Source organism: Stigmatopora argus, chromosome 19 (assembly GCF_051989625.1).
Source record: "Stigmatopora argus isolate UIUO_Sarg chromosome 19, RoL_Sarg_1.0, whole genome shotgun sequence".
NCBI classification, from domain to species: Eukaryota; Metazoa; Chordata; class Actinopteri; order Syngnathiformes; family Syngnathidae; genus Stigmatopora; species Stigmatopora argus.
Genome location: NC_135405.1, coordinates 2,457,907 through 2,483,982, shown reverse-complemented (window position 1 = coordinate 2,483,982; position 26,076 = coordinate 2,457,907). Strand labels below are relative to the sequence as shown.

The 26,076-nt window shown below is 39.4% G+C and overlaps 1 protein-coding gene across 2 annotated transcripts; it reads left to right on the top strand.

Annotated features, from left to right (window-relative positions):
• Positions 1-430: 430 nt before the first annotated feature.
• kcnk10a (potassium channel, subfamily K, member 10a) lies at positions 431-25,686 on the top strand. 2 transcript variants are annotated; one of them, XM_077587473.1, is made up of 7 exons: positions 431-687; positions 7,146-7,528; positions 17,414-17,531; positions 17,650-17,810; positions 22,017-22,209; positions 23,829-23,971; positions 24,722-25,686. In XM_077587473.1, exons 2-7 carry the CDS (start codon positions 7,181-7,183, stop codon positions 25,397-25,399), a joined length of 1,641 nt encoding a protein of 546 aa, XP_077443599.1. In that variant the 5' UTR covers positions 431-687; positions 7,146-7,180; the 3' UTR covers positions 25,400-25,686. The 2 variants fall into 2 exon arrangements, with proteins under 2 accessions (XP_077443599.1, XP_077443597.1); XM_077587471.1 differs by having other exon boundaries at positions 431-1,029.
• Positions 25,687-26,076: the final 390 nt, after the last annotated feature.

Sequence of the window (26,076 nt, the reverse complement as noted above, 5' to 3'; positions counted from 1 at the left end):
AATGAGATGAGATGAGATGAGAAAAATAAAGAACAAAAATTAATTTAAAAAAACAACCACCAAAAATAAAATAATTTGAAAAAAAGAAGAAAAAATATTTGAAAAACTAAGAAGAAAGAAAAATAATTTGAACAACGGAGTTTTTAAAATATAATTAATAAAAAAACTACCCGAAAATAATAATGATAATAATTTGAAAAACAGACAGGGCTTTTTTCCCAGGTGAATTGAATAAGCTTCCGTACAATATATTAATTTCAAATGAACTTTTAATTTTGTTGACAGCACAATAAAAACGCATTTTAAAACGTTTTTTTGTATTTTCTTTCCTATGGTGTTACGGGCGAAGATTGCACGCTTGCACACAAGAGCACGTACACACGCAAACACGCACATCTCTGACGCAAAGTATTGATGATGGTCTGCGCAATTCAATTTTGAATCATTGTTGTTTACATTTCTTCCTCCCTTCAAATCTAATCTATTTCTTTAAATATCTGTTTTATGAACCCAAATCTCTCAAGGGGAGGTATGTTTTCACGAGCTGATATATCTGGTGGCGTCCTCTTTAAGCGCCGCTGCGACGCTAGACTGTTTGTTCGTGAAAACTGTATGCAGCCATACCGTCACGATGCAGTGCAGTAAGTGCATGGGCACTACACGACGTAAAAACATTCAGCGAAAAATGTGAGCCTCGAAGTACCGTCTCTCTTTTCAAGCACCTGCAACATGCATCTTATTTACTACTGACTCCCACTGATTGGAGTGGGTGTGCACCTTTATGTATAGGGTAGTCCCATTTCAGAAGGCTCCTTTTCACCTCACCAGATGCCCTGGCTGTTAAATGCTGTGTTTTTATTCGCTGCCCTGCTCCATCCTCTCTCGGTTGAAGGCAAAGGCGAAGATTGCAAGAACACCAAGGGTTTAAGGAAATATACATTTTGCTTTTAGAAACGTGAATAGCCTGTGCAGCCAAAATGAAATTTCCAAGCGAGAATCCAAGAAAACCAGGGAAGTGCCCATCACCAGGTTAGACTGTCAATTAATTGCAGTTTTACCTTATGCTGACAAAAAGTAAAAAATAAATAAAAAAGTGGCTTTTATTATCATATCATTTAATTTCAGTTTTTGCTTTGAGCTTCTCTGACCTTCCATTGAATTGCTATTTTCAATTTGATGCATTGTACAGGTGCCATTATGCAATCTTGATGGTCAGTCTCATATGCAGCTCCTATTTGTTTTTGTACCGTGGCTCTATGAGGATTGTTAATGAAAAATTAAGATAGAAATACAGCAGTGAAGGCTATTTCTGCTTGGTGGAATTTATGGCCAATAGCTGCATCATGTCAAATCCACTGTGAAAAACAAAAAGCTATTCATTTCGTAAGGGATGCTTGCAAATATTACATTTGGGAGAAAACAATTGCTCTTGGCAAACCCCTGGCTTGAATCGGGTGCAACGACTGTTGTTCTGTATTAAGCATGACCTCATCCATTACGGGAAGATTATCTTCAAATTGTGCTTGTGTATCACCATCAGCCCATCACATGTTCATCCATTTCTGGATGTATTTAATGTATTGTAGTGATAGAATAATAATGCACATCATCTTGGGGGGGTTGTAATTTTGATTCATTTCCAACTATTTTGTCTCTCAATTTTTGGAACCAGTTATTCTGCAGTTATTCTGTTTGTAAAAAAACAAACATTGATGCTCTGACACCATTCTAATCACATTACAACTGTTTGGTTACATAACTTAAAGTACTCAAAGAGTAATGGTCAGTGTCAGTGATTTATGTCAAAGTGATCACAATTCACAACATAATTAGCAAACTGTGAATACATACAAAAATGAAAATCAACAAAATATGCTGCTATTGATTTGTCTGAGATGCATGGGTAAAATCAACGTGCTGCAGTTCTGACAATGTCATCATGAGTTAATAAGGAGTCTTTTAAGGTTAAAAAAATGCAACTGTCAGTAGTCATAAAGACTCAGAATCAGATGGGTGCACAAATATAAGAACACCCATTCCAGTGTCTTTGCCAGTGCTCCTGCCCATTTATTTAGCATTTGATTTGATACAGGTAAGTGTTTGCAGTGAATGGTTTTTTTTTAAAATTGTTTAGGGTTTTTTTCCACATTATTTTCACATGTACTGCCCCGTATTGCAAAGGAATATGAAATAAACCATTTACTTGCAGAAGACTAATATCTTATACAGTAATACCTTGACATACAAGTGCCACAACATACGAGAAAATTTAAAATATGAGGAAAATTCCGAGCGAATATTTCCCTTGAGATACGAGACAAATTTGAGATGCAAGCATACGAGACAGGCTGGAGGCCGAGCCCGTGAGAGGCTGCTTATGATAACAGCGCTCTGTCTTTTTCGGCGCATCTCCGTCGCGAAAAGATATCTACGAGGACTGGACGTACAGGTTGCATTTTTACGTTGTTTTTTTTGCCTTAATTAGTCCAGCCGGTGCAATGAAGGGTAGTGAGGAGAAGCGAATGATGACAATCGATATGAAGCACAAAACTTAATAATAAAAAAACTTGAGAGTTGTGTAAACGGGACTGAGCTGGCTTGCCAAAACGAGAGGAGTACTTGGACAATATGTACCATTCTTAAACAGAAGGTTGGTATAAAGGATATCAAGCCCTCCAAAGGACTAACCATAATTTCCAAGCTGCGCAGTGACATTCATAATGACATGGAGAGCCTTTTTTTAATATGGATAATAGATACACAGTTAGCGGGAGATAGCATGACCGAGTCGATAATATGAGGAAAAGCTAGCGGAATCGTCATGGACTTGAAAGCACAGCAAGCATCTGAAAAAGACACCAGCAAAACCCTTCAAAGAGAATCATGGCTGGTTCGATAATTTTAAAAACGAACTGGACGAAACGAACACTCAGTTCTGAGACATGGAGAAGCACGAAGTCCCGCCTCGAAAGTCGTGGTGGAATACATTAACATCTTTGCCTCGGTTATAGCAAAAGAAGGTTTCAATTTAGTGTAGCGTAAGATTAAAACTTATTTTTAAGTGTGTGTATGGTAATCTAAGTTTGTTTAATTTAAATTTAAAGTTTATGTTACAAAGCCATCTTATGGTGTAGAGGTTCACTCGCCTGACTTCGGGGCGGGCAGACGTGGGCTCAATTCCCGCTGGTGCCAGTATGATTGGGAGTGCAGATGGTCGTTTGTGTGCCCTACGACTGACTGGCGACCAGTCTAGAGTGTAGTCTGCCTTTCGTCCGAAGACAGCTGGGTTAGGCTCCAGCAACCCCTGCAACTCTTTCGGGCGGTATGGAAGATGAATGAATGTTTAGAACCAAAAGACAGTTGTTGCGCTATTAAAAAATTCTCTTTTGAAAAATGGTTGTTTAACAATTAAAAGATTGAGTTTACACACTTAGAGAAGGTGAAGAAATTCAAATACTTGTCTATTAGGATCCGACAGCTGTTTCTGGCCACCATAAAACATTTCAACTCTCTACGTTGCACGGCTTGGACAAACATAGCGAAAGAATCTTAACATACACACACACACACACACACACACACACAAACCCATAAGTCACGTTTTATAAGGATTATAGATTAATTTATTATTGTTATTAGCATCAGCATTTGACAGATTGACACGAAATTTACAGAAGAGATAGGTAATTACTTTCTGTTTAACGCACACCTTTTACTTTTTCAACAACCCACTCCATTTATTAATTATTAATTTATTATTGTTATTAGCACCTAATATCTTCAATAGCTCCCAAGCAATTTGATGTATTACCACCAAATTTACAGAAAAGATAGGTAATTACTTTCTGTTTAACGAACACTTTTTAGTTTTTCAATAACACACTCCATTTATTAATTATTAAATTATTATTGTTATTAGAACCTAATATCGTCAATAGCTCCCAAGTCATTTAACTTATTGACACCAAATTTACAGAAAATATAGGTAATTATCTTCTGTTTAACGAAGACCTTTTGGTTTTTCAATAACACATTCCATTTATTAATTATTAATTCATTACTGTTATTAGCACCTATTTTGTTCAATAGCTCCCAAGCCAATGGACGTATTGAAACAAAATATCCAGAAAAGATAGGTAATTACCTTGTGTTTAACGAACACCTTTTAGTTTTTCAATAAAACATTCCATTTATTAATTATTAATTTATTACTATTATTCCAACCTAATATCTAGCTCAAGAGAGCAGCAAGCTAACATATTTCAGGTCAGGCATACTCATCGATAGTACTTGCAAATGCTCAAAGCTTGAGTTTACACACAGAGAAGGTAAAGAAATTCAATCACTCGTCTATTAGGATCCGACAGCCGTTTCTGGTCACCATAATGTCAACTCTCTACGATGCAGGGTTTGGACAAAAGTAGCGTGAGCATGTTAACATAAAACATCCACCCATAAATCACGCTTCATCTATTCCTGCTCCCTGAAACAAGACTCGGCGAGACACGATGGTGCTGGACGCGCTGACCCAAGACGCCTTTCCACGTCATTTCCAAACATCATTTTGGGGAGAATTACCACCAACGAGTTTCCAGGTGCACACACACACACTCACATCCATCCGTACATCACGCATAATAAGGATTGGAGAATAGATAAAGCGTGATTTATGGACAGGTGGACGTTTTATAACTCTCGTCCCGACAGAAAAGTCGTTGCGGGGAGCACCTAGAAACTTGCTGGCGGAACAATCAGCCACGGGTGCGTTTAGCGCACATCATGTAAAAACAACGATTCATACATCAACTCTGCTTTCAGCTGTAACAAATAAAAGTTGAGTTTACACACTAAGAGAAGGTGAAGAAATTCAATCTTGTCTATTAGGATCCGACAGCCGTTTCTGACCACCCCAAAAAAATTCAACTCTCTACATTGCACGGTTTGGACAAACGTAGCGAGAGAATCTTAACACACTGTTAGGTTCATCCAATTGTAGGTTTATCCTTAGGTTTTTCCCAATTCAGCTTTCAATAAAAAAGGCATCGGAAGTCATATCTTTGTTTAATTCTTGCAAGAAGAGAATACATCCATCCGCGACTCCCGTCAGGATAATTCTAACAACTCAAAGTCCGTTTCGCTAATTTATTCACAAGGTTTTAACGCCATGCCCCACAGAAGTCTAAACATTCGTAGAGTCTCACAACAATTTTGCACAGTTATCAAAACAATTGTACGTCCTGTCGAATCTTCCCGAAACAGTCCTTGGTTCCCAAGAGCGCTTGTTGTGAGACCATCTTCCGAAGCCGTAAACAGTCCTCAGTTCCCAAGAGCACCTGTCGTGAGTCCTCCGAAGCCGAAAACAGTTCGCAGTTCCCAAGCGCAATTGTTGTGAGACCTCTCCATGCCCATGGCCATTCCCTGTCCTCTTGATGTGAACCAGTCCTTACTTTAGCAAGGCATGCATTAAAATGGCTTTTATTAATACAAATAACTCTAACATAAAAGCACAGCGTTCAACACATATATATATATTGTTTAATATTGTTACACATTCAGGATGAGCATTACTATTCCTAATAAGCAAATATATTGATTAATATAGTAAGCATGTTTATAATAAGGCTTTCTATTCCTAAGTAAGCATTGCAAACACATTTATAATAATGATTATTCCAACACACACACACACACACATACTCACACACCCATAAATTACGTTTTATAAGGATTATAGATTAATTTATTATTGTTATTAGCACCTATTTTGTTCATAGGCTCCCAATCCATTTGACAGATTGACACAAAATTTACAGAAAGGATAGGTAATTACTTTCTGTTTAACAAACACCTTTTAGTTTTTCAACAACCCACTCCATAAATTAATTATTAATTTATTACTGTTATTAGCACCTAATATCTTCAATAGCTTCCGATTTATAAGGATTATAGATCATAACCACTAGATAGGTATTTGTTACTTTGTGAGTTGGTGGTGAATTAGAACCAATAAAAAGATGTTGTTCCATTGTAATATCCAGGTTTTTTTCAGAGGATGGGAACGAATTAATTTGTATTTAGTTTATTTCTATTGGAAAATTTATTTGAGATATGAGTAAATTGACATACAAGCTCGGTCTTGGAACGCATTATGCTAGTATCTCAAGGTATTACTGTATGACAAAATAGTTACTGTATGTTACATGTTAGGGCAGTTAAAAGCATTTTGTGTGTTGTGTGTGAGATGGAAATGAGCACAAGAGTAGACGGAAAGGGTAGAGGTGTGAATATAATCTTAATAAAACAGTGAGTTGTAATCATCCTTTTTATCCCTAAAAAGATCAACGAAGTAGGGGTGAAGCCTAACCCATTTTACAATGGGCACGGGCCAGGGGGCACTGTGAACTTGTTGCCATCCAATTGCAGAAAACATGGATACAAACAATCTTTTACAATTACATCTATAGGCAATTGGTAGTTTCCAGCAAGCCTAACATGCATGTTGTTTGAGATGTGGGAGGAAACCGAAGTACCTGGAGAAAACCCACACAGACACAAGGAGAACATGTAAGCTCCACACAGGATGACCGGACCCTTGGATCAAACCCTTTACTACAGGTCTCACAAAACACGGACAAATAGACTTCGGGACAGTTTTTTCCCAGAGCCATCAGGGCTCTGAAGTTGGATTAGCACAACACACATTTTCCTCGTTAGTATAGTGGACAGTATCTCCGCCTGTCACGCGGAAGACTGGGGTTTGATTCCCTGACAGGGAGACTCTTCTTTTGTGCAATAACTTCGTGGTGTGCAATAACAACGTGCAATATCTTAGATTGTGCAATATTTTAGAATTTATCTTGACTTTTTATATTTTTATTTTATTTTTTTATGTTTTTACTGTGAAAACGCACTTTGTGGTTTAGTACCACCAATTTTGCTATACGCAGCTGTGTATAATGACAATTAAGGCTTTTGATTTTGATTTATCTCTGAGGAGATATGAGGCAGATCTGCTCCCCTGGTATCCATCTGTTGCCCTAAATTATTCATATACATGAAAACATATTCAATATTTTGCCAATGTAGACAATTTGATGTTTATTTTTTGTATTTAACTTTTTCTTCTTTGTTTTTTTCCCCTGTAGTGGGAGTTAAGAGTAAACTGGTTTCACCTAAAAAGATGCATCCAGGTATGCTTCAATCTAGCCTCGTTCAAGCCAGTGTGGCTACAATGCAGAACCCAATGGGCTGCTCTTTGCCCCGACTGTCTATCTCCCGGCCTGCGAGCATGGTGGCCAGCATTGAGGGAACATCTGATGTTGCCTATCCTTTCATGATGATGAAACTGAAGACTGTGCTGGCAGTTTTTGTGGTGGTCGTAGCCTACTTGGTGACCGGAGGACTGGTGTTCCAAGCTCTCGAACAGCCGTTTGAAGACAACCAAAAGATCACCATTACAGTGGAGAAGGCAGCATTCCTGCAGAAACACCCTTGCGTGTCCCCAGATGAGCTGGAGGCTCTTATCAAAGTAAGACCAGACTCTGATCAATTTTCCAGCTTTACTTTCACACTGTAGAGTGTCCCAAAAGGGATTTAAACCAACTGAAACTTGAACTTTGTATCAATCTGACCCCATTCTCTTCAACACATTTAAAAACCCAACTTAACGTTCTAGAAAATACTATGAACAAAAGCCTCTTCTTTTGGGGATTTATTGACCTAAAGTCAGTGCATAAATTTGTGAGTCAAAGAAGGGCATATTTGAGTTTTAAATGGAAATTACTCAATGGATTCAAAATTTAGTAAAGTATAGCTTGTTGAAAAACATCATCAAGTTGAGATTGTATTTGAATTTTTTGAAAAATAATTGAATTATTTTTTAAGCATTATTACTAGCGTGTCGGCCTCACAGTTCTGGGTTGGTCCACCTGTATGGAGTTTGCATGTTACCTGGGTACTCCGGTTTCCTCCCACATTCCAAAACCCTGCATGATAGGCTGGTTGGATACTCTAAATTGCCCCTAGGTATGAGTGTGAGTGTGAATGGTTATTTGTCTCCTCGTGCCCTGCGTTTGGCTGGCCACCAATTCAGGGTGTTCACCGCCTCATGCCCGAAGTCATCTGGAATAGGCTCCGGCACCCCCATGAACCTAGTGAGGATAAAGCAGAAGAAAATGAATGAATGAATCACTGCTCTGGAGATTTCAAAAGGCTTTTAAAAAAATATATAGGTAAATTGATAACAGATCGCTGTGATTTGGTGCTACAAACTGGGTGCTTGTTGTTGTATCTCTATCATATCTGCCTAGAGGTGATATTATGATAGATGTAATGACTTCAGCCGCCTCATGGTGTAGAGGTTCCCTCGCCTGACTTCGGTGCAGGCAGGCACGGGCTCAGTTTCCGCTGGTGGCGGTATCATTGGGAGTGAGCATGGTCGTTTGTCTCTCTGTGTGCCCTACGACTGACTGGCGACCAGTCTAGCACAAATATGCCTTGAAGGCAATTTCTATAGAAATGATGAAGTGGCATACAGTGATGCTTGGCATAAGCTTGACCAATGGTACGGGCAGCCATTTATGCTTCAGCGTGGTTTTAGGGACAAACTTTCAAGGTGGCTTAAAATACAGCCCAAAGATTTGGAGGGACTAAGAACATTCTCTGATTTCCTAATGCCTGCTTACAAGCGATGGCTCATGTGGGAGGCCTAGAGATATTAAATGATTGTCAAGAGAATCAGAAGGTGATGCTTAAAATCCCTGATTGGCTGGCTTTACGTTGGAATCGCCAGGTCACCATAGCCTTCATGAATGGCAGAGACTTTCCTGACTTCAGAGAGTTTGCTCATTTTGTGTCTCTTGAAGCAGAGATAGCCTGCAGTCCTGTCACTTCATTATACACACTGCACTCCAGCACATCCAACGAAAGGTAAGGCACAAGAGAACTAAAGAGAAACAAAGCAAAGATATTGATTACACAAATTATTTCTGCGGACTTTGACAATCCAGCAAGTAATAGCAAATTAAAAAAAAAACATCCACATGCTGCAAAAGTGATAAACATCAGCTACCCAAATGCTCAGACTTCAAAGAGAAAACATTAGAGGAAAAACAGAAACATGTAAAAGAGAACAAGCTATCTTTTGGGCATCTCAAGCCTAATTACCAAGCCAAAGACTGCCGTCGTCGACTAACTTGTGATGTAAGCAAGGGGAGACCCACCTGTCTCCATGATGAGAACTACAAACCTTGCAAAGGAAGAGAAGTACCAGTGATCACTCCAGATGACTCCACACCAGCCATGGCGCTCAATGTCACAACAGGAGACCAAACAAACATCAACTCTATGATTGTTCCTGTTTGGGTGTCTGTGAATAGCGAGCAATCAAATGAGCAGCTTGTTTATGCTCTGTTGGAGACGCAAAGTGACAGCACATATATAGACAATAAGATAAGCAATGATCTGCAAGCAAATAAACAGCTGGTGAAATTGAAACTTATCACTATGCTGGGGGAGAACATGATTGTACAGTGTGAAAGGGCCTCAGGACTGCAAGTGAGAGCTAAAATTCAGGTATGTACATCAACCTCACTCCTGTGTACACAAAACACTGCATTCCAGGGAACCGCGGTCATATACCCACCAACAATACTGCAAAAGGATGGCCTCACCTGAAATACATCTCTGACAAGGTACCTCCTCTCCTGTGATATTGGACTGTTGATTGGCTACAACTGTCCCAGAGCATTAACACCCAGACAGATGCTGACAGGAAAAGACAACAAGCCCTACACCGTTCTCACTGATGTAGGATGGAGTGTGGTAGGCAGCTCAGCACCAAGCCTAAAAGGAACAGACACCAGCCTGTGTCATAAGGTGGATGTAAAGGAACTTCCTCCAGTTACACCCATGGATTTGATTAGCATCCTTGAGTCAGACTTCAAAGACATGAAAAGAGACGTCAAGACAGTGTCACAACAAGACCTCATCTTCTTAGACAGACTTAAGGAAGGAATAAAGTTAAATGAAGAGGGTCACTATGAAATGCCGCTGGCTTTCAGACAACGACTACACTTACCTGACAACAGACGTCTCTCCTAAATCAGACTCGATCACCTGAGAAGGAAGTTCAACAGAAATTAGAAGTATAATAGAGAACGGTGGTGCATACCCCACCACGGCGTATATCACCCTAAAAAAACTGATAAACTGCACGTTGTGTTAGACTGCTCTGCCAAGTGTAGGGGCCCAAGCCTGAATGAAGACCCCCTTCCAGGGCCAGACATGATCAACAACCTCACGGACGTGCTCCTGCGATTTAGGCTGCACTCTATCGAACTCATGTGCGATATAGAGAAAACGTTTATTCAATTTCACGTGCCAGAGCAGGATCGAGACTACTTAAAATTGTGACTGCACAACCTACAGTTTTAAATATATCTAGTCAATAAGAGAAAACTGTCCCACCCAGTTGGATCACAGTTTTTCGCAAGAGACTTCTATGTGGGTGATCAGCGCCGACACCATAGAAAGAGCAATTCAGTTGGTCAAAAAAGCTAGAGAGATATGTGCCAAAGGGGACCTCCGTCTGCACAAATTCGTCTCCAACAAAGAAGCTGTTGTACAGAATATATCGGCATCAGAATGAACAACAGACACAAAAACAAAGGACCTGACCTTCTGAGACACACAACTTGACAGATCCCTGGGCATCCACTGGAGCATAGTCGGTGACACATTTCAATTCAGTAACACTTTGGCCAACCAACCAGGCACGCGCAAAGGGATACTCACCACTGGCACCGCCTACATTTATGACCCCCTGGGCTTTCTTGCTCCATATGTTCTCACTGGAAAAAAGATCCAACAGGAGATGCGTCATCAAAGTGTTGGCTGGGATGACCCCCTGCCTGCCTCCCTGAGACCACCGTGGGTGAGCTGCAGGCAAGACTTTGTCAATTTGGAAGGGATAAAGATACCTCACTGCTACACGCCCAGAAAGTTTGGAAAGGTGGTGGTATCAGAGCTACACCACTTCTCTGACGTGAGCAGCAGTGAATATGGGCAGTGCTCTTACCTGAGACTCCAAAATAAGAAAGGTGAGATTCACTGCACCTTGGTGATTGGAAAAGCCTGTGTTCCCCCAACAAAGTTGACAACAATACCAAGGCTTTAACAGACCGCGGCAGGAGTGTCAGTCGCCATCAGCAATATGATCATAGAAGAGCTCAGTAGTGTCAATCCAAAACAGTACTTCTGGACTGACTCGAAAGTAGTTTTGAATTATTTCAACAACTACTCAAAATGCTTTCACACATTTGTTGCAAACCGGGTCCAGGAGAGTCGAAACACCACTGATCCTCAACAATGGCATTACATGTCTACGGAAAAAAACCTGGCAGATGGAGCATCCAGGGGAAGAACGGTGAAGGAGCTACTTGACTCAGATTGGCTCTCCGGTCCTTCGTTTCTGTAGGAGGACAAAATACACACATCAGCAGATATGGTCCTGCACTCCAGAGATCAGAAAGGTCCAAACATTCCAGACATCTGCGTTACAGATTGCAGAGCCATTCAGCATCGCAGATCGTCTACTCAGATTCTCATCATGGCCCTGCACTCTCAAAGTAGTCGCTCGCCTGATGAGATGGGCTACGCATATCAAGTCAAATACGCCCGCCACAGTAAATGAACAGAAACATGCACAATGTCCCAAAATCAGAGACCTACAGAAACAAGCATATGGAAATGAAATTGAACAGTTAAAGAAGGGAAATCAACTAACAAAGGGCAACAAACTCTGTTGGCTGGATGTTTACATCGATGCAGGGACATTGTGAAGGTGGGAAGGTTGACTTCAACACTCGTCTCTTTGCGACCCCCTTAAACATCCCATAGCCATACCTAAAGAGCATCATGTCACTAAGCTGATAATAGCGCCCAGCCATGTAAAGACCAAACACCAGGACAAGGGCTTTACAGCCAACAAAATCAGATCTGGTGACTACTGGATACCAAGTATGAGTATAGCTGTATCTTCATTCATTCGTCAGTGCATCACCTGTCGCAGAATTAGTGGCAGCCAGAAAGACAGCGAATGAGCGACTTACCAGAAGAGCAGACTAAAGCCTCTCCTCCATTCTCATATTGCGGGAAGGACTGCGTTGGTACTTTCATCACGACGGAAGGAAGAAAATAGAACAAACGCCACTGGCTGCTCCTCACCTGCTTTTGCTCAAGGGCTATTCATCTGGAAATTTTAGAAGATATGTCTACTGACTCCTTTATAAATGATTTGAGATGCTTCATCTCCATCCAATTTTGTTGGTGCCAAGAATGAATTCAAGGCTGTCCTGCAAGAACTCAAAGTGACAGACTGAGCGCATTTCTGTCTCAAAGACATTGTGACTTTATGATGAATGTCCCCCATTCAAGTCATGCAGGCGGTGTGTGGAAGCGCCAGATCAAAACCGTTAGAAGTGTCCTCAGCTCCACGCTGTCACTGGCCCACGGCAGACTCAATGACTTGGCACTACGAACCCCGTTGTATGACGTTATGGCCATAGTCAACAGCAGACCCCTCACCGTGGACACCCTGCACAGTCCCGACAGCCTAGAACTATTGACATCAAATCACCTTGTGCAAATGGAGACTGGCCCAGCATTACCTCCGCCTGGCACCTTCCCAAGAGAAGATCTGTATGGAGCCAGGAGATGACGACGGGTTCAACATCTGGTGGAGCAGTTCTGGAGCCGTTGGAAGCTAGATACCTGCACAGCATCATCGCAAGACAGAAGTGGCATGCTACGAAGAGGAACCTGCAAATAGGTGACATTGTAATGGACATTGATGATCTGTCACCTAGAGGTGAGTGGAAACTGGCAAGGGTGTTAGAGACTGCCAAAGGATAGGATGAACTAGTGAAAAGGGTGAAGATATCAATAGGAGATCAGAGACTGAATTAGAAGGGATAGTGTTTGAGTAAATCTTCTGTATTAGAGCGACCAGTACAGAAGTTGGTGTCTTAAGCCCAAGAGACATTTCAAGTTCATTTGACTGTCATTTCTATTTTGAAAATGATTTCCAAATTGCAGATTAGTCATAATTTTGGTGGGAGTGTAAATGACCTAATTCAGAAATTATCATAATTATTTTTGTTACTTGCTTGAACAATGTTTTGATTATATCAGTAAGATTTCTGTACGATCAAATAAATGTTCGTATGACACAGAGACAACTCAAGGAGTTGTCAGTTTCTAAATGATGATTTTTATTTACCAATACAGAAAAAAAATACAAACTTGTCTGGCCCTCTGTGAAAAAGTAATTGCCCTCCTTGGTTAAATCACAAAAAACGGTAACTAATCATAATTGTAGGAACACTGAGGTCAATTTCACAGGCCACACCCACTCCCGATTACCACCACATGTAGTGAATCAAGAAAACACTTAAATAGAATGTGTTACAAATCCATTCCCAAGGCTTTGGGGCCCCAGTGAACCACTGTCAGCGCCATTATCCACAGATGGAAAGAACTGGGAACAGTGGCAAACCTTCCCCGGAGTGGTCGGCCTGCTAAATTTACTCCAAGAGTGTGCTGACGACTCATCCAGGAGGTCACAAAAAACCTAGAAAAACATCGAAAAAACTGCTGGCCTCGCTGCCCTCAGTTAAGGTCATGACTACTATTAGAAAAAAACTGGCCAAAGCTGGCATCCATTGTGGAGTTTTGTGAAAGACTTATCGCAAATCGTAAACGCTTGATTACAGTTTTTGCTGCCAAAGGTGGCACAACCCATTATTTGGTTCATGAGGCAATTACTTTTTCACAGAGGGCCAGACAAGTATGTAAATTTTCTGCCTTGGTAAATAAAATCTTCATCTCGGTGTCATACTAAAACTGGTTTGATGATCTGAAACATTTGTGTGTGATCTCTAATTTTCTGAACCGCTTTATCCTCAGTAGGGTCGCGGGGGGTGCTGGAGCCTATCCCAGCTGACTTCGGGCCAGAGGCGGGGATACCCTGAATCGGTGGCCAGCCGATCGCAGCGCACAAGGAGACGGACAACCATGCACACTCACTCCTTGTTGGATTTATTATGGGATGTTTCTATGTTTTGTAAGCATTTTTAATAAGTAATAAGGCTATAAATTAATTCATGATTTATGTTGGGACCACGAGGACACTTTCCCCCACAGGTCAAGGCCACTTCATTGTTTTCAGGACTATGAACCGTGTTTGGACTGGACTCTGGCAGATGGTGATAATCACATTATTGTTTAAAAATACAGCTGCTTTGTTTACCTTATAATGCTTTGTTTACCTTATAATGAAAATATTATGCAATTCCTTACACCGTTGTTTTGGCTCGGGTCAACTTGTATGCTTACTTCTGCAATTCTTACACAGTTGTTTATCATCTTATGCAATTGTTTTGAATCAGATTACATGAAATGTTTTCCGTTTGTCGCGACTTAATATGATGAAAAATATACTGCACGTCAGAAATGCTCAGGAACGAAGGCACGTTATGAGTGTATCTCCTTACAAGTTGTAACCAGATATATTGTAAGATGTCTTCCAATTTTAATTAAATATTACTAATAATGATTTAAGGGTATTAATCATTATTCCAACACTCCCATACTTACAGGCAATTTAGAGTGTCCATTCAGCCTACCATGCATGATTTTGGAATGTGGGAGAAAACCATAGTGCCTGGAGGAAACCCACGCAGGCCTGGGCAGAAGATGAAAACTCCACACAGGTGGACCAACCTGGAATTCAACCCAGGACCCCAAAGCTGTGAGGCCGACGCACTAACCACTCGCTCCACCGGGCCGCCTTGTGTGTGATAAATATGCAAAAACAGAATACTTTTTCTTTGCTAAATCCTTTTGCAGCAGTTCAACTTCAAAGAAAAATGATCAGCCCATTGCTCTTTTTGGCTGAGGAGCGGAGGCAGAGGCCAACGCATTCCGGAGCTTCGAGCACATGGGCTAAGAAGGGGGCAAGGCCTCCAAAGCGTACGCATCCCCAAGTCCGACTCAGACATACTGCAGAATTTCCCCATACCAAATGAGACAAACACTCACTGGCAAGCTAAGCTTCGTTCTCGGTCTGGGGTCAACAACCCAAAGTGTTGAAAGCACCATATTGGACCAAAAAAAAAATGTCTGGAGCCGATGGATTTACCTCTCTCTCTCTCTCACTCTCTCTCTCTCTCTCTCTCTCTCTCTCTCTCTCTCTCTCTCTCTCTCTCTCTCTGTGTCTCTCTCTCTCTCTCGCTCTCTTTCTCTCTATCACTCTATCACTCTCTCACTCTCTCACTCTATTACACTCTCTCTCACTCTATCACTCTCTCTCTCTCTATCTCTCACTCTATCACTCTCACTCTCTCTCTCTCTCGCTCTCTCTCTCTTGCAAGCAAATGTAATAAGAATATGAAATAAAGACCCTGACTTTCCCCCATTTATTACATATTTCCTTCTTCCCCTTCCTTGCAGCTTTATTTTATTAATTCATTTTTCATGACAACACAAATACAGTTAGGGGAAATCTGTGGGCCTCTCTTTACTCAAATTCACCTTACTCTCTTGTCATCTATAATCCTTATGAAGCATGATTTATGGATGGATGTGTGGGTGTGTCGGGGTGTGTGTGTCTGTGTGTATGTTAAGATTCTCTCACTACATCTGTCCAAACCGTGCAATGTAGAGAGTTGAATTTTTTTATGGTGGCCAGAAACGGCTGTCGGATCCTAATAGACGAGTGATTGAATTTCTTCTCCTTCTCTAAGTGTGTAAACTACTTTTATTTGTTAAAGCTGAAAGCAGAGTTGATGTATGAATCGTTGTTTTTACATAATGTGCCCTAACCGCACCGTGTGGATGATTGGTCTTAAGGTAGGACGCCTTTCCACGTCATTTACAAACGTCATTTTCGGAAGAATTTCCGCCACCGAGTTTCCAGGTGCTCCCTGGAACTCTTTTTTTTTCTGTCGTGACGGGCGTTATAATACATATACACATCCATAATCACGCATTATCTATTCTATAATCCATATAAAGCGTGATTATGGATGGATGTATGGGTGCACCTGGAAACTTGCTGGCGGAAATTTTTATGGTGGCCAGAAACGGCATGTCGGATCCTAATAGACGAGTGATTGAATTTCTTTACCTTCTGTGTGTAAACTCATGCTTTGAGCATGCCTGACAGAAATATGTTAACTTGCTGCTTTCTTGTGGTAGTTTTAAGCATTACACTCGGCAGATTTAAAAAATCCATACCTTCTTCAGTGCACACTGCAGTGCTTCCGCTTAATCATTTACGCTTGAAGTTAGTTGCCTGAACTATGCACTATTACTACTGAACTATTTTGTTAGTTTTTATTTTCATCATATTTTCACTTTGGTTTACAATTATTTAACAAAAATAACACCCAAACATTTCTTAAAAAGGTCAAATTCATCATCCTTTCTTTGAAATTGACCGTCAGTTTTCCTTACTTTTTCCTAAAATGCATACTCCTGCTTCTGAATACCTGTACATAATTGTATACACGTTTTCTGTGCCATGCGTGTAACTGAAATTTTCCTTTCTCATCCAACCCATTTTTCAAAAGAGATTTTTTTTATAGCGCAACAACTGTCTTTTGGTTCTAAACAAGCAGGGGGCAAAGCCGGCCTGCATGTGTCTGAAAAAGGAAAACCCAAAATGATTCTCATCCAATTCACTTTCATATTGATCATAGATATGGACATCAATGCTCTCACCAGTAGGATGTATAATAAGAGGATACAATTCTTGCAATTTGGAATTTTTAGGGGAAATTGCAGTACAGCTTAATATGTTCCGGGACGTATTTATATCGTGTAGGTATGCATTTTGCCAAACAATATCGGCTTGCATGCACACAATTCTGAGGGTTTATCCCATCTCCAGACCTCCCTGTGTGGAGTTTCTATGTACTATTTTTTTGTTTAATTTTCAGAGCCGGTCAAGTCCCACTTCTGACCCATTTTTCCAAAGGAAGGGAAGTTTCTTAATAATTATGCACACCTGATGTCGGGTGTTTATGTCATTAGACTACACACCTCATTACAGAGATGCACATCACCTAATATGCTTAATTGGTAGTGGGCTTGGATACAACGTGAATAAAGAGGATATGGTCAAAATTCTGCACTCCCTGTTTCAATAAATTCAATACCTTGGCAGGAATATTCCTACCTCAAGTTCACATTGCTTATACACACCCACACGAATCGGTACATTTCCTATACAAACAAAAGTGCCCCCCTCCATGCCCCTCACACACACATCATGACTTATATGATATATAGCATAAACTCAACATGAATAATGAATTTAATCTTGTCTGACTCTCTCGACTTCTTTTCCTAGCACTCCCTTGATGCTGTGAATGCTGGTGTGAATCCTGTTGGTGATACAACTTATAACTCCAGTCACTGGGATCTTGGCAGTGCCTTCTTCTTTGCTGGAACCGTAATTACAACCATAGGTACACTGATAGATTCCAAAATGTTTTTGTGACATTTAAAATAGAATATTCTACATGTACAAAGATCAAACATTCAACAAAATGCATCCTGACTTTATTTGACATCATTTATTTATAGGATATGGTAACATTGCTCCAAGCACTGAGGGAGGAAAGATTTTCTGCATTTTATATGCAATATTTGGCATCCCACTCTTTGGATTCCTCTTGGCAGGGGTTGGTGACCAGCTAGGGACCATATTTGTCAAAAGTATTGCCAAAGTGGAGAAGATGTTTCGGGTGAGTTTCTAATTTAATATTCATAGGATCTCGAAGTCAAAACTCAACTGTTCAAATCCAGTTATTGGTGATAGATAAATGAGACCAAGAAAAGTAATTTAACACTCATGTAACTTCAAATATTGAGACAAAAACTACTGTTATTTTCAAGCTAGAAGGTTTGAAACATTAAATAAATATTTTAAAAAGTGAGGAAGACATCCATGATAAAAAACAAGGAAACATTTGACTTGGCAAAATATTCTAAAATATGTGATACTAATATAGCACGAGTGTTATGAGTATCTCCATGGCGAAATGGAGTTGGACCCAGATGCAGGAAAAACGGTAAACACAAGGGAGTGCATGTACCCAAACCGTGACCGGACGATTCGCCGAAAGACGTTTGGCCGACGGACGTTTCGCCGAAACGGAATTCGCGCGCTCGCCCCACCCCCGGATCGCGTGTGTACATGTTTCTCAACCTCGGCCCGTGGGCCATATACGGCCCTTTACAGATAACATTCATTTAGGAATAACAAGGGCATTTATTCACGGCCAAACACACGCAGAACAGTATGTGACAGAATAAATAGTTGAAAATAGTAGTGGTGAAGAAAGTAGTAGTAACAGTAAGTACTGTAATGAAATTGTAAATCCAGAAATCCTACTCCAGAAAACTTACAACAGCATAGAAAACGTTGAGATTAATCTTTGAATTAAGGTTCTCAGCAAATCATTTTGAATATATATTTCCTAAAATAATGGGAAATTATTTAAAATTAAAATATTGTTCTTATTGGCACACATCACTAGCAGTAAAAGTGTGTTCCATGGCATTTTCAGGTATTGTTCTCTAAGCCATATACATACATATACATACAAATACATACATATACATACATATACATACATATACATACATATACATACATATACATACATATACATACATATACATACATATGCATACATATACATACATATACATACATATACATACATATACATACATATACATACATATACATACATATACATACATATACATACATATACATACATATACATACATACACATACATATACATACATATACATACATATACATACATATACATACATATACATACATATACATACATATACATACATATACATACATATACATACATATACATACATATACATACATATACATACATATACATACATATACATACATATACATACATATACATACATATACATACATATACATACATATACATACATATACATACATATACATACATATACATACATATACATACATATACATACATATACATACATATACATACATATACATACATATACATACATATACATACATATACATACATATACATACATATACATACATATACATACATATACATACATATACATACATATACATACATATACATACATATACATACATATACATACATATACATACATATACATACATATACATACATATACATACATATACATACATATACATACATATACATACATATACATACATATACATACATATACATACATATACATACATATACATACATATACATACATATACATACATATACATACATATACATACATACATATACAGTGGTACCTCGACATACGAGCGTAATCTGTTCCGAGACTGAGATCGTATGACGAGGTTCTCGTAACTCGAGCGGACGTTTCCCATTGAAATGAATGGAAAAAAAATTAATTCGTTCCAGCCCTCTGAAAAAACACAAAAAACAGGATATTGGACTGGAAAAATGTTTTATTTCTTCTAATTCCCCATCTATTAACAAAGTAACACATAACTAGTGGTTTAATAGAAATAAAGTGTTTAATCTAACTAAAATTGGGCGGATTTCGCCGAGGGGAGAGGGGCACAAAAGGGGAGAGGGGGCTTCGTTTATTTTCCCACACAACGCACTCGTAAACGGAACAAACACTCCACCCTCACGTTCGCTATTGATGGGCTGTTTGCTGTCGTACTATTCCCTTCAAAATATTCCGAAAATGATGCACACAAATGTCCTCACAATCGGATAATGCACGGCCACTTGCCAACGAGCAGCAGTCTTTTATCAGCGATCGCTCCGCTGCTCATGGGAGCCTCGGGGGCGCTGGCTAGCGGCTCCTTTTAGCTTGTAGCATCTGTGTTCGCATCCCCTCGAACGGCGCCTATGATAGAGTTGCTACCGGGGATGCTGTTGCGAGCCAGTGCCCCTGATGTTTTTATGAGCAGCCAACGAGAAGTAATATAATACTCCTCGTATTAATAATTAATTGTGGGTAAAGTTTTATTCTGAGTGCCATTGCCTGTCGGCGTTGTGTGCACGAGTATACTTCATTACCCAGAAAGCCCTCTTTTCCCCGCGCATGCGCGTTGTGCGTTTCCTGGTCTGAATAACTCATCCGGTGCTCGTAAATATTGTTATACACGAAAGATATGCAAAAAAAATGCCATGGCCACCTGGCTTGGTCGCATCACGAAATTTTGACCGCATCACGGGCGAATTATTCGATCGAAATTTCCCTCGTAAGACGAGCATTTTGTATGACGAGCGGTCGTATGACGAGGTACCACTGTACATACATACATATACATACATACATACATACATACATACATACATACATACATACATACATACATACATACATACATACGTACGTACGTACGTACGTACGTACATGCATACATACATACATACATACACATACATACACATACATACACATACATACATACACATACATACATGTACATACATATACGTACATATACGTACATATACATACATATACATACATACACATACATACACATACATACACATACATACACATACATACACATACATACACATACATACACATACATACACATACATACACATACATACACACACATACATATACATACACATACATACACATACATACACATACATACACATACATACACATACATACACATACATACACATACATACACATACATACACATACATACATACACATACATACACATACATACATATACATACATATACATACATATACATACATATACATACATATACATACATATACATACGTATACATACATATACATACATATACATACATATACATACATATACATACATATACATACATACATATACATACATACACACTCAAATTGTCCCCTCGGTGGGTAAACCTGCGATTTGCGGGCCATTAATTCAGGGTGTCCCCCATCTGGTGTCCATTGCTTTTATTGCTTCTTTCTGCTTCAATACTGTAGCGATGGTATGTGGGTTATGACTGTATTGTTTTGCAATACCAGTCCTGGATGGAAAACAAGTTGCACTTTTTCATTTCATTCGCACCAGTAATGTCAAAAAATGAAAAAAAGTTTCTTTAACCACACTAAAAAAAACTTTTTTTAAAAAATCTGGTTAGAACTCCGGCAGTCAATCATCCAGGTTTCTTAACAGAAAAACAAATATATACCCATTTCAATTAGTATGTGTTTTAACCAGGGTAACCAATATAACACCTTCCTTTTGATTGTTTGATGATCACGCTTCACAAGATTGACAATTTTAAGAGTTCTGCATCCCTCTGCAGGATTTTTCACTATTTTTGACTTTTCGGCGCCTGTCAAGTCCCTCTTCTGGCCCATTTTGCCAAAGGAAAGGACATTTCCTCATAATTATGCACTCCTGCTCTAGGATGTTTATATCATTCAACCACACCCCTTCTCATTCCAGCCTATATTATACGTATACTTGGAATAAGCTAATGTGCATAATACTTATTTGCTCCCTGTATTTTCTGGAAGATCATTTTTATTATTCAGTCGCAGTCATGAAATTTCCGCTCCAAACATCTTACTCGGACAGTGAGGTAAAATGACTAACTCCCATCGGGTGACATGAAATTCTAACAAAAAAATAAATAAAAAAAATAAACAAAAAGCTAACAAATATGTACCAAACCAAAAACACAGATCATGAAATACAGTAAGTACCTAGGTAAGTAAATCCACATTAAAAATGTTTAAAATGTCCACTGTGAAAAATGATGGGTTACCTTACAAGCACTTATTAATTTTGTAAGTGATGCTTTATTGTATTTAAATCAATTACTATTTATTTGTGTTTGTGTGTATTTGCCTGGTTGACTTCTTCGGGATAGAACAAACACAACCAGATCAGTCAAACAAAAATCAGAATAGCATCCACCCTCCTCTTCATTCTGGCTGGCTGCATCCTGTTTGTGACCATCCCAGTTGTGATCTTCAAACACATCGAAGGTTGGACAGCTCTGGAGTCAACATATTTTGTTGTCATCACATTGACCACAGTTGGAATTGGCGACTATGTAGCAGGTGAAGCATTTTCTTCTTTTTGTGGCAATGCTTGTGTCTGAATTACTTTTTAATCATACCGTAGACGTGTTCAAAATGTTACGTATCTCTCTGAAAGAAGCTTTTGACCACAGAAATAACTTGAATCTGACAAAAGTAAAATGAATAATTTCTGAAAAGCAGCGATCGATTTCTGTTTGGAATAGCACATGGATGGATGGTCTCTGTGATGGTGTTGCTGTAAGAGCACTCAATTTACCCTTCAGAGTGCCCAGTATCAGAACGCTTACAAGTCATACACTTACAAATAGGCTCTATTAGACATACTCTATCAGATTTTACCTGCTGTAATGACACAGCTTATTTGACATCCACTCTCCAAATTTTACAGGTGACTTGCCTTAATATGAGTTTCATATAAAACATCAGTGGATGTGCTGGACACTAATCCTGGTCTGTTCTCTCTTCTTTATTTCCGTTACCTCGCTGGCTTGCAATGAGTGATGTCACCCCGGAAAATAAATTGTGACTACCAAGTTCTTAGTAATTATTGAATTGTATATTCAATTATGATTCTGTCGTAAATGTGTTAGCATGTATGATTGTTCCTCTCAGTGTGCCCTGTGATTGACTAGCAACCAATTCAAGGTCTCCCAAATGCTCCCAGTTGGCTGGGATAGGCTCCAGCACCCCTTTTTCTTATAGTAGAGTCCTGAACATTGACTTTAACTGAGGCCAGCAAAGCCTGCTGTTCTTTCGATGTTTTTCTAGGTTCTTTTGGGACCTCCTGGATGAGTCGTTGTCACACTCTTGGAGTAATTTTAACTGTCCGACCACTGTTCCCAGTTATCTCCATTTGTGGATAATGGCTCTGACAGTAGTTCACTGGAGCCCCAAAGCCTTGGAAATGGCTTTGTAACCTGTCTGATAGATGTTCATCACTTTTTTTCGGATTTCTTCTTGAAATTCTTTGAATCATGGCATGATGCTCTGATCTTGTACCCTACTTCACTTTTTCTTGATTCAACACGTCGTAGAAATCAGGTGTGGGTGTGGCCTGTGAAATTGAACTCAGCTTTCCTACAAATATGATTAGTCAGTTATTTTGTGATTTAACAAAGGGCCAGACAAGTTTGTAAATTTTTTGGCCTTAGGAAATAAAATCATCATTTAGAAACTGCATTTTATCTTTCCCTGGGTTGTCTTTGTGTCATACGAAAATTGATTTGATGGTCTGTGATAAATATGCAAAAAATACAGAAATCAGGATGGGACAAATACTTTTTCTTGACACTGTTTATATGTACAGGTATGCTAGTTACTTCCTATTTTAAGGATGGAAAAAAAATGTGGTAACCCAAATGTGGGATGTCCAAGAGAATATTGCCTACCCAGAGTTTCTGTGCTTAAAATGTGGAATTATCATGAATTACCATGAATTACATTTAATGTCAGGTTATTCTCATTTGAACTTTTATGTAAAGTTAAGAATGAAATGGGTTTCATTTGAACTTTCACTTGTGCATGGTCAAACTGGCATGGGCTCAAATTATACACAGATCTTTAGAGCGCAAATGGTATTGGAAATGGAATGTATCAAGAAACACTATATTTCGATCCCATTTTTTTCCCCATCTCAGGCGGAAATCGGAGGATTGAGTACCGGAAGTGGTACAGACCGCTAGTGTGGTTTTGGATCTTGGGTGGTCTGGCCTATTTTGCGGCAGTACTAAACATGATTAGCGACTGGTTGAGGGTGCTATCCAAAAAGACCAAAGAAGAGGTAATCACACATCTTTTGCATCATTCAATACTGTTTTACTTTGGTTTAGAATTATTTTTGCAACACATGAATGTATGTTATTCTTGAACTACAGAGTCAAGATTTAATTCAATTCCCATGATCTCACAAGCTATGGAAGAGCCATTGGGTGCAATGTGAGGCATTTGGCACCACTGGCAGGGGGCGGCCTGAGTGCAATGTGGAAAGTTTCTGACAGGATATGACTCATTCCTTTTGATGAATCAAACAGTCTTGTTAATTTGGGCATTTCAAACAATGAGTATGGATTTGATTTGTGCAAAAAAAAAAAAACTTTTGTCATTCAAAAATGTTTCTATGTTGCAACCAAATTAGACTCACTACTAAATTATTGTAAATTATACTTTTGGCCTACACTTTCAAATGGGGAGAAAACACTTACAACATTTATTTAATGAAGTGGTCGACTTATGTGGCATCAGAAGATTGCTGTATATATATATATATATATATATATATATATATATATATATATATATATATATATATATATATATATATATTTAATTTTCTTTTTCTTTTTTTCTTCTTCTTGATTGAACCATTTTTCCCCACATAAATCTGATTCCAACAGGTGACTGGCCTAAAATTTGCCATGGTGAATTATTTTATGTTTATGGTTAGTTGAGTTTTAAGTATAGCTGAGTTTGAAGAATTGAGTGTCAAATTTCGATGACATACACACTGAAGTATTTTGTGTATTTTTCCAAGGTTGGGGAAATCAAGGCTCATGCAGCAGAGTGGAAAGCAAATGTAAGAGCAGAACTGAGAGAAACGAGGCGGCGTATGAGTGTTGAGGTCAGTGACAAACTACAGCGAGCGGCAACTATCCGCAGTATGGAAAGACGACAGCTTGGCTTAGATCAGCGTGCAGTGTCTATGGATATGCTTTCTCCAGAGCGTCAAGCCATCTTTAACACGCTGGACAAAAACAGCTATAAAACCTCCTCCCAGGAGAGTATTGATAGTAAGATGAACAATTTCCGACTAAGGGGTGCTGAGCAAAGCGACCGTCAGTCCAACCACCAAACCACATCGGAGGACAACATTTTTAACCGATTGGGTTCTGTCACCAAGCTTGCAAAACGAACGAGAAATCGGGACTTGAAGAAGAACATCACAGATGAACCTCGCTGTCCTCATAGTGAAGCCTATGGTTGGGCCATGATCACCTTTGATTGTAACAAACATGATATGAATGAAAGTAAGAGTAAAGATGAAGAACATGAAGAGACTGAAGTCAAACAGTGTAACACCAGCTTGTCTGAATTTCCAATGTTTGTGGAGGGGTACAAGTCACATAATGAGATGATTCTTGAGCAAACCAAAGAAAACAACAATGGTGAAATATTTGAAATGAAAGAGATGCATGGTAAAATGGACCCATAGCAAGAAGTCTGTAAAAAAATGAATATGACACCATTTGTGCCTTGCGTTTTCTCTTTCACCACTATGTGCTTAAGCAGCAGCAATGCCTGTTTCTCTGTGCTACAATGTATACCTTACATACAATATCCTCAGTGTCCCACAGATGATACACATAAAGTATTGGCTTAGCCATGATCCAATGTAATAATGCAAAGTAACGTAATAGATTTGACAATTCTATGCCAACTTATGACCACAGGGAGAGTATTCTTTCAGCCAATGCAACAAAAAAATACACTGCTGAGTGCGTTTTAGTGGTGTTGTCCAGTTCTTGATAAGCATTTATTAAATGTAGTGACTTTTATTGAAAAATGTTGCTTATTCATTCATTCATTTTCTGAACAGGTCACAAGACTCGCGGGGGGTGCTGGAGCCTATCACAGCTTACTTTGGGCACGAGGCAGAGGACACCTTGAATTGGTGACCAGCCAATCGCAGGGCACAAGGAGACAGACCAACATACACGCTCACACTCATACCTAGGGGCAATTTAGAGTGTTCAACCAGTCTGCCATGCATGTTTTTGGAATGTGGGAGAAAACCGGAGTACCTGGAGAAAACCCACGCAACCCCAGTGGGAACATGCAAACTCCACACAGCAGGACCGTCCTGGGATCTTACCCAGAACCCCAGAACTG